The sequence below is a fragment of the Arachis ipaensis genome, chromosome B4, assembly GCF_059453495.1.
Source record: "Arachis ipaensis isolate K30076 ecotype BB chromosome B4, ASM5945349v1, whole genome shotgun sequence".
Taxonomy (NCBI): Eukaryota; Viridiplantae; Streptophyta; class Magnoliopsida; order Fabales; family Fabaceae; genus Arachis; species Arachis ipaensis.
Genome location: NC_142439.1, coordinates 127,189,182 through 127,208,570, shown reverse-complemented (window position 1 = coordinate 127,208,570; position 19,389 = coordinate 127,189,182). Strand labels below are relative to the sequence as shown.

At 31.5% G+C, this 19,389-nt stretch overlaps 2 protein-coding genes across 2 annotated transcripts; both read left to right on the top strand.

The window, feature by feature from the left end:
• Window positions 1-7,415: 7,415 nt before the first annotated feature.
• On the top strand, window positions 7,416-13,726 carry LOC107639768 (65-kDa microtubule-associated protein 4). The gene is made up of 13 exons (XM_016343370.3): window positions 7,416-7,557; window positions 8,369-8,457; window positions 8,591-8,788; window positions 8,885-9,130; window positions 9,297-9,506; window positions 9,592-9,747; window positions 9,882-10,026; window positions 11,240-11,391; window positions 11,481-11,568; window positions 11,951-12,024; window positions 12,204-12,278; window positions 12,372-12,621; window positions 13,031-13,726. The coding sequence occupies exons 2-13, from the start codon at window positions 8,383-8,385 to the stop codon at window positions 13,462-13,464; spliced, it is 2,103 nt and encodes a 700-aa protein (XP_016198856.1). The 5' UTR covers window positions 7,416-7,557; window positions 8,369-8,382; the 3' UTR covers window positions 13,465-13,726.
• A 3,898-nt stretch (window positions 13,727-17,624) lies between these two features.
• On the top strand, window positions 17,625-19,175 carry LOC148569140 (uncharacterized). Its single transcript, XM_088483395.1, has one exon. It carries the CDS (start codon window positions 17,625-17,627, stop codon window positions 19,173-19,175), a length of 1,551 nt encoding a protein of 516 aa, XP_088339521.1.
• Window positions 19,176-19,389: the final 214 nt, after the last annotated feature.

The window sequence follows — 19,389 nt, the reverse complement described above, 5'->3', positions numbered from 1 at the left end:
TTTACATCTTCTGGTGTACGGACTACAGGTCCAAAGACTTCACGTTTTACAAGTGAGTCTAACTCAGCCTTCATGACTTCTTTCCATTTTTGGCCAATCATTCCTTTGTCGACATTCTTCGACTAGTGTTGGCTCAAGATCCTTACTTTCATGCATGATATTCAATGCCACATTATATGCAAATATTTCATTGACAATTGTCTTATTTCGGTCCCATTTTTCTCCTGTAAAGACATAATTTATCGAGATCTCATCATTTTCACAATTTTCAGGTACCTGAACGTCTTCTGCCATTAAAACTATATCAAAATTTTGGACAATTGTTGGTGTCTTTACTATGTCTTTTTCAACAGGAATAGTATTTACCTCTTTTCTTTTTCGAAGATTTTTGTCTTTGGAACTGACAGGCCTGCCACGCTTCTGACTTGAATTTGTTTCAGTGGCTATTTATCCGACTGGGACCTCAATTTGAATTGGGGCATTTTCCGCTGGTATATAAGATTTGATTATCCTCTTTGTATCGAAAAATGTATCAGGCAATTCGTTTGCTATTCTTTACAAAAGAATAATCTTTTGAACTTCTAGTTCACATTGCCCTGATCGAGGATCTAGATGCATCAAAGATGATGCATTCCAATTAAGTTCCTTTTCAGGAAGCTTATTCTCTCCCCTAATGTTGAAAATTTTGATTAATCAAAATGACAATTTACAAACCGGACTTTAAATACATCTCTAGTTTATATTTCAAGATACCTCACTATAAAGGGAGAATCATATCCAACATATATCCCCAATTTTCTTTGGGATCCCATTTTAGTGCGATTAGGTGGTGCAATGGGAACATATATCGCACACCCAAATATTCTTAAATGGGAAACATTTGGCTGCTGGCCAAAAGCTAATTGCATATGAGAGAACTGATGGTAACTCGTTGGCCTCAATCGAATAAGAGCTGCGGCATGTAAAATAGCATGCCCCCAAATCGAAGTTGGGAGATTTGTTCTTATAAGTAAGGGTCTAGCAATTAATTGGAGGCATTTAATAAGTAATTATGCTAACCTATTTTGTGTGTGAACATGAGCTACGGGATGTTCAACACTTATTCCATTAGCCATACAATAGGCATCAAAAGCTTGGGAAGTAAATTCACCAGCATTATCAAGGCGAATTATTTTGATTGGATTTTTTGAAAATTGTGCTTTTAATCGAATAATTTGAGCCAGTAATCTTGCAAACGCCAGGTTGCGAGAAGACAATAAGCACACATGTGACCATCTTGAAGATACGTCTATTAGGACCATAAAATATCTAAAAGATCCACATGGTGGATGAATAGGTCCATATATATCGCCTCGAATCCTTTCTAGGAATTCAAGGGACTCAAATCCAATCTTTACTGGTGATGGCCTTAAAATTAACTTCCCTTGAGAGAACATGCAGCACAACAAAATTCACTAAATTTAAGAATCTTCTAGTTCTTTAGTGAATGTCCATGGGAGTTTTCAATAATTCTCTGCATCATGGTTGTTCCCGGATGATCCAATCAGTCGTGCCAAGTTATGAATTCATTTGGGCTAGTAAACTTCTAGTTTACAATGGCATGTGATTCAATTGCACTAATTTTGGTATAATATAACCCAGATGAAAGTGAAGGTAACTTCTCTAATATAACCTTTTTATTTGAATTATGAATTGTGATACATAAGTACTCATGATTCCCCTCATTCATTGTCTCAATATGATATCTATTTCGGCTAATATCTTTGAAACTCAATAAGTTCCTTAGAGACTTAGTAGATAATAGTGCATTATTTATTATGAATTTTGTTCCTCCAAGAAACAAAATTATAGCTCTTCCGGAGCCTTCTATCACATTTCTGAGCTAATAATAGTATTAACATATTCTTCTTTTGGCACAAGATGGATAAAATATATTACTTTTAAGAGTAGTGTGCGAACTTATACTATCTGCAAGGCAAATATCTTCACTATATGTCCTTGCCATCTTCTTTAAAAACAAATAATAATAATAATAATAAAATGAGTAGTAGTACATGCACGGTTAAATTGAATTCTTTGATTGGAATTATTTTTCTAAGAAATACTGTACATAATGTCATATACTAAAATTTTATTATTATCACTATTATTATTATTATTATTTTAAAACTTGATACATTTAATGATTTCTAAAATTCTTAAACATAAACATTAATATTTTATTATTTATATACATCATATTTGAAACTTAAATACATAGAAAATAAAACTTAACAATAAGTTTCTTACATTATTTATTTACATGAATACTTAACAATCCCACATCTTAAACTATTCAATCATTGATCAAATGATCAATATTTCCTTCAAGATCCTCAAAGAAATCGGATATATCATAATGAGTGGTGAAATTTTCAGCATCATTTGAAATAAAATTTGTTTTCTTTCCTTTGTCATCCTTTTCCAAAGATGCTTGATAAAGATCGACTAGGTGCCTTGGGGTATGATAGGTACGCGACCAATGGCCCTCTCCACCACAATGGTAACATTTATCCTCTGCTGATTTATTTTGCCCATTATTTCTTTCTTTATCCCACTTCTGGTGAGATCCTTTCTTTTGAACATAATTCTTCTTCCTTTCATAATTTTTCTTATTACTAAAACATTGCCGTTTACCTCTTTTGGGGTAATGATTTGCCGTATTTACAGGAAATGGGGCGGCGCCAACTGGGTGCGCTTCATGATTCTTTAAGAGCAACTCATTGTTGCGTTCAGCAACAAGAAGGCAAGAAATTAACTCATAATATTTTTTAAACCATTTTTCTCGATACTGCTGCTGCAGGAGCACATTCGAGGCATGGAAGGTTGAGAAAGTTTTCTCTAACATATCATTATCAGATATCTTTTTTTCACATAATTTCATTCGTGAGGTGATTCGAAACATCGCTGAATTATATTCATTTATATATTTAAAATCCTGTAGGCACAAGTGCGTCTAATAATATCGGGTTTGAGGAAGTATCACCGTCTTTTGATGATTATACATTTCTTCAAGGTCTTTCCACAGATTTGCATGATCTTTTAATGTGAGATATTCATTTTTCAATCCTTCGTCAAGATAACGATGAAGGAAAATCATGACCTTGGCTTTATCCTTCTATGATGTATTATTTTCAACCTTAATGGTATCTCAAAGATCCATTGAATCAAGATGGATTTTAGCATCTAGTATTCATGATAAATAATTGTACATATCAAGAGCATTAAATTCAAGATGAGAGAGTTTCGATATAATAAAAATTTATTACATGAGTCTTCCTAAAATTTTATCAGAATCTATAATGTGCTGTAAAATAAATAAGGAAGGTATAATAAATATAAAATAGAGAAATATAAATATGCTCTTATCTCACTATAATATAAGGAATTATATATTTACTAATATTATAATTATTGTAGCTTAAAATTACATAGAGATAAAAGAGAGAAAGTTTATAATATTATGTATAAAGAGAGAGAATATTTGTAACATAAGAAAAGAGAGAGAATTGTTTTTTATTGCGGTGTCAAAAGTCTCAACATATGTTCCTATTTATATATGTGCAAGGTTTCACTTTTTCAAATGTTAAAAAACATGCACCGCTTATTTTTTAATATTTGTACTTCCCAAAAGTACTTGAATGGAAGAATAGATTATGTTAAGAAGATACTGAATGACATCCATATTGTAACAATTTATAAAATTTTCTGTTTACATTGATGGTTTAATTAGTGGTTCAATTTATTTTTTTTTTTTTTTGGTGACTAGTGATTCAGTTTAATTTGATCTTGGATATCAGTTTGACTTGATTTTATTGGAAAATTGCTTTGAATAAAATAAACAAATTTAAATAAATTTAAATTGATTAAGCCGGTTTAATTTTTGTTGTTTTGACTTTTATAAATAGAATTTAGAGAAAATTCCACTTTTCTCTCCTACGAGATATTAAAATGACACTCCCCTCTCCTCTATTTTATAAATGTACATTCTCCTCCCTTCTAAATTCTAACTTTTAAAAAACTTCCTCTTTAATCCATTTTAAGCTTTTTGTGTTAATTAATGTTAACTTTATCTATTTTTTAAGAAAAAATAAATTATTTTTTAAAAAAATACCCATTAGCAAAAATTTTATTTTTTATCATTAAATTTTGCTTACCAAAATACTCTTTAATAAATTATTCTTTTATTGATTAAATTATATTTTAAAAAAATTAATAATTATATTATTTTTTTCTAAAATATCCTTCAATAATTTTTTAATTATTAAATTATAATTTTACTAAAATTTTTGTTAACAATTTTTTTATACTTTACTATTAATTTTTGATATATTATATATATATATATATATATATATATATATATATTATTTGAACATTAAATAAAAAATTTTAGTAATATTATTTTTCAATATCAATATATATTAGTTGTTATACATATTAATAGTAGTAAGATTTTTTTATTTAATGTTAAAATAATATATATTGATATCAAAAAATTATAAAAATAATTGTTAACAAAAATTTTGGTAAAATCACGATTTAATATTTAAAAAATTATTGAAGGTAGGTATCTAAGAAAAGAATAATTTAATTATTAATTTTTTAAAAGTATTTTGGTAAAAATACAATTTAGTCAATAAAAAATAATTTATTAAAAGATATTACATTGATAATGTAAAATATTTTATACAATCATATAATTATATCTATTTTTCGAATGATTATTCACGCAATCAATACAAAATATAATTATTTTTATTAATATGATATTATGTAATTAAATACACATATAAAATTACAGTCAATACTTCAAAATAAAAATTCTTGCAAATATAACACAAAATCTTATTATTTAATTCTCTCCGCCAAAATTCTCTATTTCGTGCTGAAGATAATGTTTCTTTTAAAAGAATGACTTGTTTGGTTTGAGTGTTCAGATTTTATTTTATTTTTATAAATTTTTACTTTTAAAATTTTGAAGAAAAAATAAAAGGTCAAATTAAGATAATTAATGTTTTCTTTTTTTTTTTTTTTGTCTTTCAAAAATAAAAATTCAACCATTAAAATAATTAAATATTGTGCAGAATAATCAAATTCTTTTACCACAGAAGAATCAAACTTTTCTTAGCAAAATAATCAATCATTTCACTAACATAAAAAAAATTACTCCATGAATAGAAAAAATAGGCTATCGCGTATTTATTTATATTTATACATATTGTTTCACATCTTTTTTTCGAACAATTATATACATGTTCAAAAAAAATTAACCATCAATCAACCACCACATATATATAAAAATATGTATTTGGCATTTATGAAAATTTTTTGTTATGTTGTATAAAAATGTTTAATTATTCTGCTCAAATGTATGTGAAGGCAGTAAAGCCCAACATGGTTGAGATGCTGTTTGTTTTATTTTTCTTTTCAAAATTTAATTCTCCCATAATAATTATTTTAGATAATAAAAAATTATCAATGCAACTTTACTTGTTAAGAATATAGGAGAATAATCTTTCAGAATTTAACATAGAATTATAAGATTTTAGCTATATCAAATAAGCACGAACTGTTTAATTTCATGATCTGATATAATTAATTCTACCCACTAGAGCAGAGCTATATGATAAAAAAGAGAGTAGTATGTTACATTTTGATCCTTCTCTAACTTTCAAAAACTTATTTTATAGTGTATATATTAATGTTTAATTAACCGTTTAAAACAAAATAGAAAATATATAGTTTGTTAATTTTTTTAGAAAATTTTGCATATTAAATTTATCTATATTTTTTTTTCTAAACAACCTTATTTTTTATATTTGTTTAAAAAGTACAAGGGTATAAAGTAATAAAGTAATGTGTATAATAATATGTATATGGAGTGCTTAAATTCAAATAATGTACTTTTTTTTCTTTTGATTTTTTCACTAAACTTTTTTATAACAATTTAAGATATAGTCAATAAAAAATATATTGAATCATTTTAATATTATAATAAAATAATTAAAATATTTTAAAATACATCGTAAAATTATTAATTTTTAAAGAATTTTCACCTCCTTAAAAATAAGGATCTAGCTCTGCTTCTGTTGTTTGCATGTATAATACATATTGGAGATAAAATTCTATCAACAAAAATAATTAAAAATTTTCTATCATTACTGTTAATAGAATTCACCCATCATGTTTAATATTATTTTTTATCGATATAAAATATTATTTGAGAATTTATGTCAACAATTATTTAAAATATATTTTGATCATCTCATATTATTAGAGTAAAATAGTTTTATATGTTTATCTAATTATATAATTTTATATTAATAAAAAATAAATAAGTTATTAGTCAAATTAATCTCTAAAAATTAAAATAAGGCATTTTTTAAATTTGTTACTGAAATTTTTTTTCAATCAAATTGATCTTTCAAAAATTAATAATTAATCATATCTGTCCTTCAATTATTCCACTCACAATTTTTGTCAACCATTGATAATGTAAAATGTTAACTGATAACATACATGACACATAACATACATGACACATAACATGTTCAATTAGACATTGACTAAATATGTTTACGAAAATTTATCAATTTAATTACTAGGTCATATTAAGAATAAAATTTTTATAATTAAAAAAAATAACTAATTAATAAATTTTTATGAATATATTTAGTCAATGTCTAATTAGACATATCAGATATTATATATATTATTAATATATATTATCAATTAATATTTTATAATATCAATCTTTAAAAAAATTGTTAATAGAGTGAATAGAAGACAAATATGATTAATTTACAATCTTTAAATGATTAATTTGATTAAAAAAATCTTCAAAAATAAATTTAAAAATTATCTTATTATTTTTTAAAAATTAATTTAACAATTAATCCAAAAATAAATATATTTTATAGTAATTACTCAAATAATCCTCCAAAAATAGATATAATTTGGCGAATATATAAAATGTCAGTGCACTAATAATAGCTGCCAAAGTAAAACTAGTAAAAATTTAAAATTGGCCGGTCAAAATGTCACATTAATTGTATTAATTAAAAGTTCCACTCAGTATTAATTGCATAAATAAATTAACAAATTTTCCATTTTGAAATTCAAATGTTTTTTGACCAATTGACAGTTTGACACACAATCCATCCATGCATCAAACCTCAAACGGTAATGGTAATAAATTAATTTAATTGTTCATACAAAATTTACGTGCTCCAAACTCGCCACGTCATGAACCCATCATTACCATATGACACGTCACAATATGATTGGATATCAAGCCACAGAGAAAACGGCTCCTACCCGCTCCGTTTCCCTCCCAAAACGGCAAAAAGCAATTTCAATTCTCAGTTTTCTACACTCTACGCTCAAAAGATAACGCTTCCCTTTCTTCTCTTACACTCTTCTAATCTACATTTCAATTTTTGAAAACCTAGAGTGGATAATTCCCAATTTCTGTTCTTTCAAAACACTTGTGGAACCTGCATCTCGTGTGATCAGGTTTGCATTCTATAGCATTCTCTCTATCTCCTTATCGTGTTTGGTTTATAAGTAAACGAGGAAAAGGATGAAGAAAAAGTACTTTCTTATTAATGCTACGAATATTTTCAGCATTCAGTTTCACTATTATACAGTGATTTGAGCATGAGCATTGAGCAACAGCGAATACTTGCGTTTTCGAGTTTTTTTGAAAATTTTATTGGAAGATTTCTAATCTTTTTTTTCTTTATTTTTCCATTCATTGTTGTTATTATTAGTTTAATTGCTGTATATATAAAAAGATTTTTACACAGCAATCGTGAATTAGCGAAGTTATTATCATTATTATTATTTTTTTAAGATTTAAGATATTAGGATTGAATTCAATTCCTTGACGTAGGGGAGATAAGAAAAATGATTGTTTTCAACTAGAAACAGATTGTGTTATATGAAGCAATCACTGATCCGTAGTTCAACTATAACTTCCATCGGAGAATAAAGCTACATATGAGGAAGTAACACTCTCGAACCTGTGAATTCAAGCGGATTAAGCTACATGTCACTTTAACCTAAACCTTTAGAAATTAAAATTTATTCCTCATTAGTCAGTATGCAAGCATGACCCCGTCATGCATATTTTCCACATGAGAGGATCCTCTCCACATTTTATCCAGAAAGAAAATACACATTTTCTGTACAGTTGTGCATTACAGAGTATAGTTGACTCTTATATTTACTTGGAACTGTGAATTCTCAATTTTTTTTCAGTGTACTTAGGTGGAAAAGTGTTTCATACGAGCCTTTAGTAACATCCTTTTCCGTTTTCTTCCAGCATATTTGTTACCAATGTCTCTGAGCAACCATAGCAGTCAGTTTGCTCATCAAGAAACAGCTTGCCACTTGTTACTAAAAGAACTTCAGGTTGTAAGTTGTTGTGAGGAAGACACATCTTCCCAATTTATTGCTTACTTTTCACTGCTGTTTCTAGAGAGCTTTCTATTTTTTCTAAAATTGCTCATTGTTGGTTTGTGTGATCCTCGTGTTCTAATGTTAGAAAATATGGGATGACGTTGGAGAGTCTGATTCTCAGAAAGATGCGATGTTACTTGAAATAGAGCAAAAGTGTTTGGAGTTGTATAAGAAAAAAGTGGATGAAGCAAAAGCATATAGAGCACAAATTCAGCAAGAAATTACTGATTATGAAGCAGAAATAGCTGGCATCTGTGCGGCGATGGGCGTACAGCCACTACATGTAATTACTTAGGCACTCCAGAATTCAGATTGTGCTTTCGCCATTTTCTCTGTCATGGAAATTTTCTAAGTAATAAATTCCGTTGCATGTCCACAGTTTGAGCGTAAGACATGTGAAAGCTTGAAGAAAGGACGCGAAATTGTTGTTTTGCAGCTTGAGGAGATGCGCAAGCTGAAGACTGAGAGGAAGAAACAATTTTTAGAAGTCTTGTATCAACTGCAAAATATTTCAACTGAGCTGTATGGAAGCAAGGAGGCTAATGTATATCTAGATGAAAATAACTTGACTTTGGAAAGACTAGAAGAACTACAAAGGAAGTTAGTTCAATTTCAAAATGAAAAGGTGATATTCTGTTGTTACTCCTATTTGCTTTATTGCCTAAACTGTTGATATGCTGAACTACAAAGTAGCCTTACTTCTATTGTCAAGGTCTGTGTGGCTCTAGATGAAAAGGTGATATTTTTTCTTAGAAAACTTAAAATACTAATTTGGTATTCAATTGTTGCAGGCCAGTCGACTGAAGCAGGTATCTGACCTTTTGAATACTCTTAGTTTGCTATGTTCAGTACTTGGTTTGGATATAAAAGACAAACTTGGTGAAATTTGCCCCACTATGGTTACTTCCACTGCAACGAAAGAAATAAGTGACAATACTATAAAGATTTTATCATCTGAAGTAAAAAGTTTGAGAGAGGTTAAATCACACAGAATGCAGAAGGTCAGTGTCATTTGCTCTTATTCTTCATTTCTTCAAAATCCTGTATCATTACAGGAAGTAACTCTTATTTTTATTGCTTTATCAGCTTCAATGTCTTGCTACTGTACTAGTAGAGATGTGGAATTTGATGGACACACCACTTGAAGAACAGCAGAAATTTCACAGTTTTACCAATAAAATTGCTGCTCTGGAATCTGAATTTACTGAACCTAACATGTTGTCAATTGATTCTGTTATCTATGTGAGTTATTTCATCTTAGATTTCTAGCCTTTGTTCTGTTTTGCTTCCCCTTCACCTAGATTCTTAGTTCTCTAATGTTGTCGGAATTTGTACTATTCATTATGTAATTAACAAGATTGGTTTTCTCCTTGCAGGTTGAGACTGAAGTCCGAAGACTTAAGCAGCTTAAATCAACAAAAATGAAAGAACTTGTACTTAGAAAGAAGTTGGAGTTAGAGGAAATATGCAAGAGTTCACATTTGATTGCTGAAACAGTTTTTCCAAGTGAACATCCTCCTGGTAAGACTTTCTGTTAAGTGTTTTATATTTTTATTGCATACATCATTCTCTATCAGTTACATTGTTTATTCTACAGTGAGCACAATTTTGAGTGTAAACATCTTTTGAGCTCATAGTCTATAGGTAGCTAACACATTCCAGTTAGGGATGGCAAAATTCCCCGAGACGCGGGGATCCCTGCGGGGACTGCCCCGAATGGGGATCCGATTGTGGGGAATTTTTCCCGCGGGGATGGGGATGGGGGACAAAATTCCCCCGAAGCAGGCGCGGGGACCCGAGCGGGGATCCCCGCCCCGTCCCCGCTATTCCCCGAAATTAATGAATTCCTTGAATTATCCTTAATAGTTTATTTCTCATATATGTTTTTTAGACATTTCTCACACACACATATATATAGAAACCCAAAACTCCTAATCTTTATTTGCATAACTCTTCTTCAATTCAGAGATTCCTAAGGCAGTCCATACTTCATCGAACCTCTCTGCAGCCACCCCCTCGTCACCCTTCTCACCGCATCGTCACACCTCACCGTGCCATCACCCTTATCGCGTCGTAATTTCTTTTTATGGCGTTCCTTTTCGTAACTCTGCCGTCGTGTCCATTCTCCTCTCTGTTGCCATGTCTCCCACCTCGTCTACTACTTTGTCCTTTGGCTCGTCGTTGCGTCCCCATTGCGTTATTTCGAAAGAAATCACCATCGTGTCATTTAGACTTTTTGTATAAAATCTTGCAGTTTTTGTATAAGATAGATACTTGCAGCTCTATTCATATGAAAATTAATAATTAGTTAGAACTATTATGTACATGGGGAATGGGGTCCCCGCGGGGAATGGGGTCCCCGCGGGGAATGGGGCCCCGTGGGGAATGGGGATGGGGAGCAATATTCCCCCACGGCGGGGAATGGGGCGGGGATGGGGAACAAATCTGAGGGCGGGGATGGGGAGCAGGGAGGCATCCCCCGCCCCCGCCCTGCCCCATTGACATCCCTAATTCCAGTCAACAGAATTTGTCTACTGATGGATTATAATTAACAGAAGAACAAAGATATGGCTAATTTAATCTTATGATTTTTGCTGTCTGCTACTCATATAGCTACTACAAAACTTTATTTTCTTAACTCCTTTATAGTTCATTTTTTCAATTGCTTAACAAAATGTTCTTGGATCTTATTTATTGATGTGTTCTCTCATCCACTTCTAAAACTATTCTACAGAATCTATAAACTATGAACATATGTTCCAACAAATTGAGCACCAAATAGAAATGGCAAAGGAGGAAGCTCTCAGTAGGAAGGAGATCCTTGAAAAAGTTGAGAAGTGGTTAGCTGCTTGCCAAGAAGAAAGCTGGCTGGAGGAGTACAACAGGGTAGGGCAGCATTGCTATGAGAATGAAGGACATTTTCTTCTTGTTCTTGATGACTTCTTATTTCTTCATTAATGGCTGTGTATTTTTAGGATGATAATCGATATAATGCTGGAAGAGGTGCTCATCTTGCCTTGAAACGTGCTGAAAAGGCTCGTGCTATATCAAGCAAAATTCCTGGTATCCCTCTACATATTATAAATACATTACTATCTTATGTAGTTGCTTCTCTGCCTTTATACTCTAGTTTTACAGTAAGGTATTTTTGGACTACATGGTATTATCTCCATTTCACATAATTGTTGTTTTTGACTTTTTGGGTTCATTCATAAATATATGTATATAAACATTTACGTCGTGAAGTCAACATGTAAGGTGTTAATTGTATGCGATTGTTTCTGTTATTTGTTTTATTCTTCGCGTGTTTGTGTTTGTTTATTCATATAGTCATTTAGCTAAGGAGTTCAATGTATCTAGAACAGTTTAGTTCATATGTGTCTAATTTACCGTTTCTTTTTTTCATCATACTTTCCCTGATTGATTTAACTATGGGTGGACATAGGAATGGTGGAGGCATTAATTTTGAAGGTTAAATCATGGGAAAAAGAAAGAGGAATTGAGTTTTTGTACGAAGGAGTAAGTATTTTTAACTCAATCACTTCTGTGACTCTCGTTATTCCACCTTCTCAAAATATTGCAGAGGTTAACTTCTCTTTGGAAATTTGATGTCTAAAGTCGCTTGACATGTGTAAATTCCATGTTGGTTACATTATATTACATCTCATTTGTATTTGTCTTCATGGTTATTTGTTTAGAGCCGGCTATGCTCCATGCTTGAAGATTATAGCGCCTTAAGGCAGGAGAAAGAGAATGAAAAACAAAGGCAGAGGGTATGAAATACATTATTTCAATTAAAAGTTTGAAGATGGTGTGATTTTTCTTGTAGAGAGATTTTACTCGTGTTTTCATTGTGTCAATTTTAGGATCAAAAGAAGCTTAAGGGGCAAATCATCGCAGAACATGAGTCACTGTTTGGCTCAAAACCAAGTCCATCTAATAGCGGATTAAAAGCTTCTATATGTTCAACAGGAGTGGCAAGTTTCAGAAAACTCTCCATGGGTGGAGCGATGCTTCAGGATTCAAGACAATCTGCTATCTTTGAGCCTTCAAATAAGAAGGGTATCTTGAGCACTCCCAAGGGCATCCCTTGCATCAGGAATGCTAGCCACGCAAGTATGCAACTAAACCCTCTGGTATTTGAAGCTTTCAAATTTCAATTTTGGAAACTGATTTAGTAGTTGATATTCGATGATACCTTGTTTCTCGGTCCAGTATAAGCAGACCCTTTAGCAACACCTTATCCCATAAGTCATACACATCTGCGCATGATTCCTTGCATATCAATTTGGTTGCCAATTGTTCTAAATATATTTCTCTTAAAATTTTGAGAGGAGAGCCTTTGAGCAACGATTGAATTATCTATTTACTTTCAAGGCGTACGTTATATTTTCTAGGTGTGGTCCTTTATAACATGAGATGCTTTGCACCCGGCTGACCTTATAATTATCCGAAGATTTTCTTATGACAGTTTGATAATTTTATTATGATTTTGAATACTTTATGTTAATGGAAACAATTGCAGGAAAGGATACCCCTAAAGGTGTTGGTAAGTCAGGGAAGAAGACTCCATATACTGCAGAAAAGCAAATTGGACTTCAGTCACCATTGATTAGGAAGCCCCTCTCTCCAATTTCTTACTCATTCATGTCTAAAGCCAACATCCCAACAAATTTTCAAGAGGATCATAGAAAAAGTGAAATGCATCTAAAAAGTCAAATGCTTGTTGGGGATGAAGATAACTTGATCCCAAAGAACATAGGAATTGCAGTGCCAACCACTCCTCTAACCTCAGTTCCTATGTTATTAACTGCCAATACACCAGACACACCTAGTGCTACTATGTGTTCTAATTCCGGTTCGAATGTTGCAAGAAAAATAGCTCAAGCCCAGCCATTCGAGTATTCATTTGAGGAGCTAAGAGCTGGTTTTGTTCTACCAAAAAAAACCTTTGCTTAAACAGGATGTTCATTCAGTCAAGACAAGAAAGCTTGTTTCTGACATATTCTCTGCTCTGCTGATCTGCCGATAGAGATTAAAAGAATTGTGAACCTTTTTCTGTTGCTTTTTGTGGAATACTATTCGTGGCTTTCTAGGCCACCATTTGTAGTATTTTTTGGTTGAAACAAATTACTGTGATGAGTTTCGATGTCACATCAAATTGATACTTTGATTGGATCGAAAATACCATATTAGTGGGATTACTTTCGTTGGACCACAAGGATTCTGGCAGATTCATGTCAATTATTTTTTCTGTTTAGCTTTACATGACTTAAGCTTGCCAGTTTTTTTTTTTTTTTTTTTTTTTGAGAAAGGGGGGGGGGTGTTTGGGGGATTCAAATTTTATTAACCTTTTTTTTGTTGTTTTCGAAAGAGTCTAACCATTGTTCCTTTTGTGGCAAAGTCTGATTCTCTATTTATATTGAGTTTTTTTTTTCACATTATTTTTTATGATGGTAAAGGTCTTTTAATTTTTTAAAACAACAAAATCTCAAATAGTAATTTATAATATTTAAATTAAAAAGAAGAAACAGAAATCTCTTTCGCCTAACGATTTCTGACTGTAATTTAAAAAACACTAAAAGTTTCATCTAACAATTTTCGAATTTATTAAAAAAAAAGCACCAATTGATTTCTGATTTTAATTTAAAAACAAAAAAAACATAAATCTCACCTAGCGATTTTTGTTTTTATAATCTGTCACTCATATTATGGTAAAACCGAACAAAATCTAATAATTTGGAATTTCACAAAAAAAAATTGTCCATATATAACAAAAAAATTGCTATAGCTATTTTTTTTATGATTTTATTCTCATAAAATCATAAATTGTGAATAAAATGAGTAATATATCTTAACATTATAATTTTTTATTTTTTAAAATTATGAGAAGAATCAAAATCGAATTCTCAAATTTTTTAATCTTTTTAAAATAAAAATCAAATGATCTCATTTTAAAAATCAAAAAGTCCAATTTTTATACTTAAAAAATCAGAAAATTTAATATCTGTACTTCTTATATTAAATTTAAAAATCGATGTGTCTAATTTATTTCTCTCTTCAAAGTTCAAATTGTCAATACAAGCATATATTACACTTCTGTCTTCATGTGTGTGTATTATATCCAAGCTTGGTCAATATGAAAATTTTTTACACATAAATCATTGTGGCTCTGGACAATTTATTAAAAATTACTATTAAATTATTTTAGCTCAGAATGATTTATATAAAACATATTAATAACGAAAATTAATTTAGAATAAACAAATAATATTAGATGAGATTTATTTTAAACGAGTAATTTATCCAAAATCTTTCGTCTTTTACTTTCAAATAGATATACTCCAAACTTTGCTGTTTTCTGTAAACACATGTTCATTAGTTTATCGTAGTTCTTTGTCAATCAAAATAACTTATACATGTAACTTTATGACAAAATCAATAGATAATTCAACCGTCTAATATCAGCCATTCTTTTTGGGGTAATGGGAATATTAGTCAATTTTCAACCATTTGGGCTGGGACAGTTTTGGTTTAATTCAGTAATATATATTTTAGTAGTTGCCGGTCCTAAATTAAATGCTAATAATCAAACTAATCAACCACAATTGACCCCCGTAATCCCCAAGTGATTTTTAATACGCATTCAAGGCATATTAAAGTAGTATTATCTACAGTTGTACAAGACCAAAAAACATTATAATATGGATAGGTTAGTGACTCAGGTTTGACTTAATCTTATTGATCTGTTGACATGATCATAGCATGTGGATTTTCTGTCCCCTAAAGTTGTTTCTAAATCTTCAAGACTGTCGGGTCATATAGTTTTACTGTAGTTTAAGGACATCACTAATTTAAAACTAGTACATATGACATTACCAGGGTTTGACTGTTCTTAAAGCGCCAAGTAATACATATAGATATAACCATATAAACTTCAATTAGTACTAAGTTTACAGGAAATTGAAAATATAAAATATATAAGATATTTTAACAGAATGATAACACAAGAGAGACAAGCTACTATATATAAATATTTAAATGAATAAAATATTATTTTAATCTTTAATATTTAAACTAAATTTTAATTTAATCTTTAATATTATAAATATGAGAGTTACTATCTTATTACATATTCAAGTATTTTTGGTAACTAGGTTCAATCAAGTTGGCTTAAATCCAACAAAAACTGCTTTTATTATATGTAGCGTGTACACACGCGCTTTATTAACGTAAACAAAATCCCGCTTCACTTTGCGTTTGTTCTTCGTGCACCTCCTCCTTTTTTTTCTATTTATGATATTGTTACTGCATTTTGTTTTTGTTTCTTCTTCTCCTCCTCTTTTTTATGTTATTGCAATAATTTATTCTTTTTTTGTTTAATTTTTTTTCTAAATTTTATTCCTTTCAAAAGAGTAAATCAAAAAGAATTTTGAAAAAATAAAATAAAAAGGAGAAGATGAAGAAAAAAAGATGAAAAAGAAAAAGAAGACGATGCGGAGGAGGGGGAAGAAGAGTTTTGAACTCTGCAGGATAACAAGACCAAATGCACCGAAATAACATAGTGATTGCGACACAATTAACTCATAAATGCATCGAAATGACAGGAGTTTCTGAATTTATAAAATGCACAATTTTCGATTCATTTATTATTACACAATGGTGTTGTTATAATAATATTTCGGTTCATTTACAGTCCATGTGTGTTGTCGACAAACAATTTGTCTCAAAGGTTGGGATGACTTTTAAGACAAATTGAATGGAATGGAATGGAATCTAATGCAATTGAATAAAGTGATAATGAATAATTTCATTCTTCTTTACTAAAATCAGTGTTGTTTATAAATTTGAATTTGGATAGAATGCAAGAGTTTCTAAATTTATAGAATACACAATTTTCGGTTCATTTGTTATTACACAATGGTGTTGTTATAATCATATTTCGATTCATTTGCAGTCTAGGTGTGTTATCAATGAATAATTTGTCTCGAATGTTGGGATGGCTTCTCCTTTTTTGAGATTGTCTTCTTTGTCATTTTGGTGATAAGGAATAAAAAATTTGGTCAATACTTAACAGCAGCATCTAGTGAACCTCAGTTAATTCACAAATGAACCGAAATTAGTTCAAATTTGAACAAATAGTAAAAAAACTCAATCATCAATAAAAAAATACATGAAATTTATTTATGAATTCAAATGAACCTCAATTAAACTAATAAATGAACAAAAGTTATTTAATGATAGCACCAGAAAAAATCAAAATCAATGAAAATTTTAACAAAATGTTGCAGTGAAAAAAAAGCATTATATCCTAACATTCATTAAAAATGAGAACAAAAATAGTTACCAAGTACTAAACATAACAATAATGATAATAACAATAACGACAATATGTATAACAAAAAATGATAATAACGATACGATAACGACGACGACGACGACAACTACGACGACGATGATAGAGGAGGAGGAGGAAAAAGAAGGAGAAAAAAAATTTAAATGAAAAAAGAAAGAAAAAGAAGAGGAGGATGAGGTGATAGTGTTGTTGGTGATGATGATAACAAAAGAGAAAGATAACAAAAAAGAAAAAGAAGAAGAAGAAGAAGAAGAAGAAGAAGAAGAAGAAGAAGCAGCATCAGAGAAGAAGAAGGAGAAAAAGTAGCAAGGTTGGACTTGATTAGGATTATGACTTGGATGTAGAGATTTATTATTTTAAATATCTTATTTCAGTTCTAAAAAATTTTAAACGTCTTATTTCTATTTTAAACATTCAATATTATTTCACTGCTAAATTTGACATAAATAATTTATATATTAAAAAATTAATAATATTTGATTTCAGTTTGTAAATAAAATTAATTGATTCACTAATAATTAAATCCACTAATAAACGCAATATAACAACTTTAAATTTGTAAAAGCTAAGCTTTTCGATTCACAAGAAAATATCCTACAAATACATCTAATAATTTACTCTACTAGTAAAAAAAACAAAAAACCGAGTCAATCGTTTATTATTTTTAAAAGTTCTGTAGATAGATACAATTAAGGAAAAGTTAAATTGATATAGATAAAAAAACCCTAGCAGAGAAAGAGTACGTACTCCGTACTCAGAGAGAATGAGAGAAGGAGAGAGCGGGAGAGAGCGTTTGAGGGTGAAACACGGTGAAGAAGATGGCCATGCCATCGAAAGAGATAAGGGGGAGAGTGTGGGAGGGTTTGCATCAGGTGTGAAGGAGGGATCAAATAAGGGCGACCTTAGTTCCAGGGTGACTTCCAAGATTTCGTTCCGTGACAAGGTTATTGGTTCTACGGTAGCCACAGGGATAAATCGGGCTGAAGCTCTAGATGAGGATTCCATGGCAGTGGTCACTGGAAAACAAGGAGATCATATGCCCCCAAGAGTTTGCTTCTCCGAAGAGGCTAGGAACATCCTTTCTGAACCATACAAGGAAGCAATTGTGATTAAGGTTCTTGGAAAAAACCTTAGTTACACGGCCATGTTTCACAAATTGAAAGGGGTATGGAGGATCACCGGTGGATATGAAATCTTGGATGTGGGTTTTGGGTACTTCCTCGTTAAATTTGATCGCATGGACGATCGAGAGAAGGTTTTACTAGGGGGGCCATGGATGATCTTCGGTCACTATATTGCGGTCAAGCCATGGACACCGGATTTTAAACCTTGTGAGGACACTTTCGGGGAGACTATGGTTTGGATTCGAATCTCTGGTTTGAGCATATGGTACTATCAGGATAAAGCCATGATGAGAATCGCTTCTGCTGTGGGAAGACCAGTCAAGGTGGATCTGGCTACTAAGTTGGCGGAAAGGGGAAAATTTGCTCGGGCTTGCGTGCAAATTAATCTTGGTTTGCCGGTGGTCCGGAGTGTGATTGTCGATGAGTTTGAATATAAGGTGGAGTATGAATGCTTACACCTTATTTGTGACAAGTGCAATTGTTTCGGGCATCCAGCAACTGACTGCAGAATGACCCCAATAGATTCGGAAAGGGTGGATCGAAAGGAAACATCAGTGACCGAGACGGCGGCCCGGGTGGTGCAGCCACAGGAAGCTTCAAAAGAGAAAATTTTTGAATTTGGATGCAATCCCAAAGAGTCAGTGATAGTTGCAGAAATTGGGGAGGAAATAGATGATACGTTGCATGGGAAGGAAGTGGGGTCCCAACATTTGGAAAATGAGACTGGCTGGACCAAAGTCAGCGGCAAAAGGAGAGGAAAATTGAGTCAATCAAACAAAGCCCAACAAACATCTAAAGATAAAATGCCGGTGCGCTCAAATCAGAAATTGGACCAGAACCGTGAATTTGGGCTACGTATGAGAGGAGCCGAATCAGGGGTGAAGACCGGGTCGGTTAGCGGATCTAAGGCACGCATGGCATCTTCCAAACAGCAAGGGGTGAAGGGCAAATCTGTCTCCGTTGCGGTGCCGACTTTCACTGCCATTATCAAAAACGGACACAAGAGGTTGCGCCCTTCTTCTTTGCAGAATTCGCCGTCGACTCCGGACTGCCTTGGCGACACCAGCAAGCAGCAAATCGGCAAATTGGAAGGGTTGTCAGTGGAGGGACACAGACAGACCGGGCAACAACCGGACAAGGACAAGCAAGGCTCAGGGGGATATGATGGTGGATCTTCATCATCTCGTTAGGGACTTCAGCTGAGGTTGGTCCTTTTTACAATACAAATTGTTTTATGGATTATTTAGATTTAAGCTTTCTATTTTGGAATATTAGAGGTGCCTCTAATAAATTGGCCCGGGTTCATAGTAAGGAGTTAGCGAATAAATTTCATCCTACTTTTTTCATTCTGTTTGAAACCCATATTGCTTTCGAGAGGATGAAATCTTTTTGGAATAATCTAGG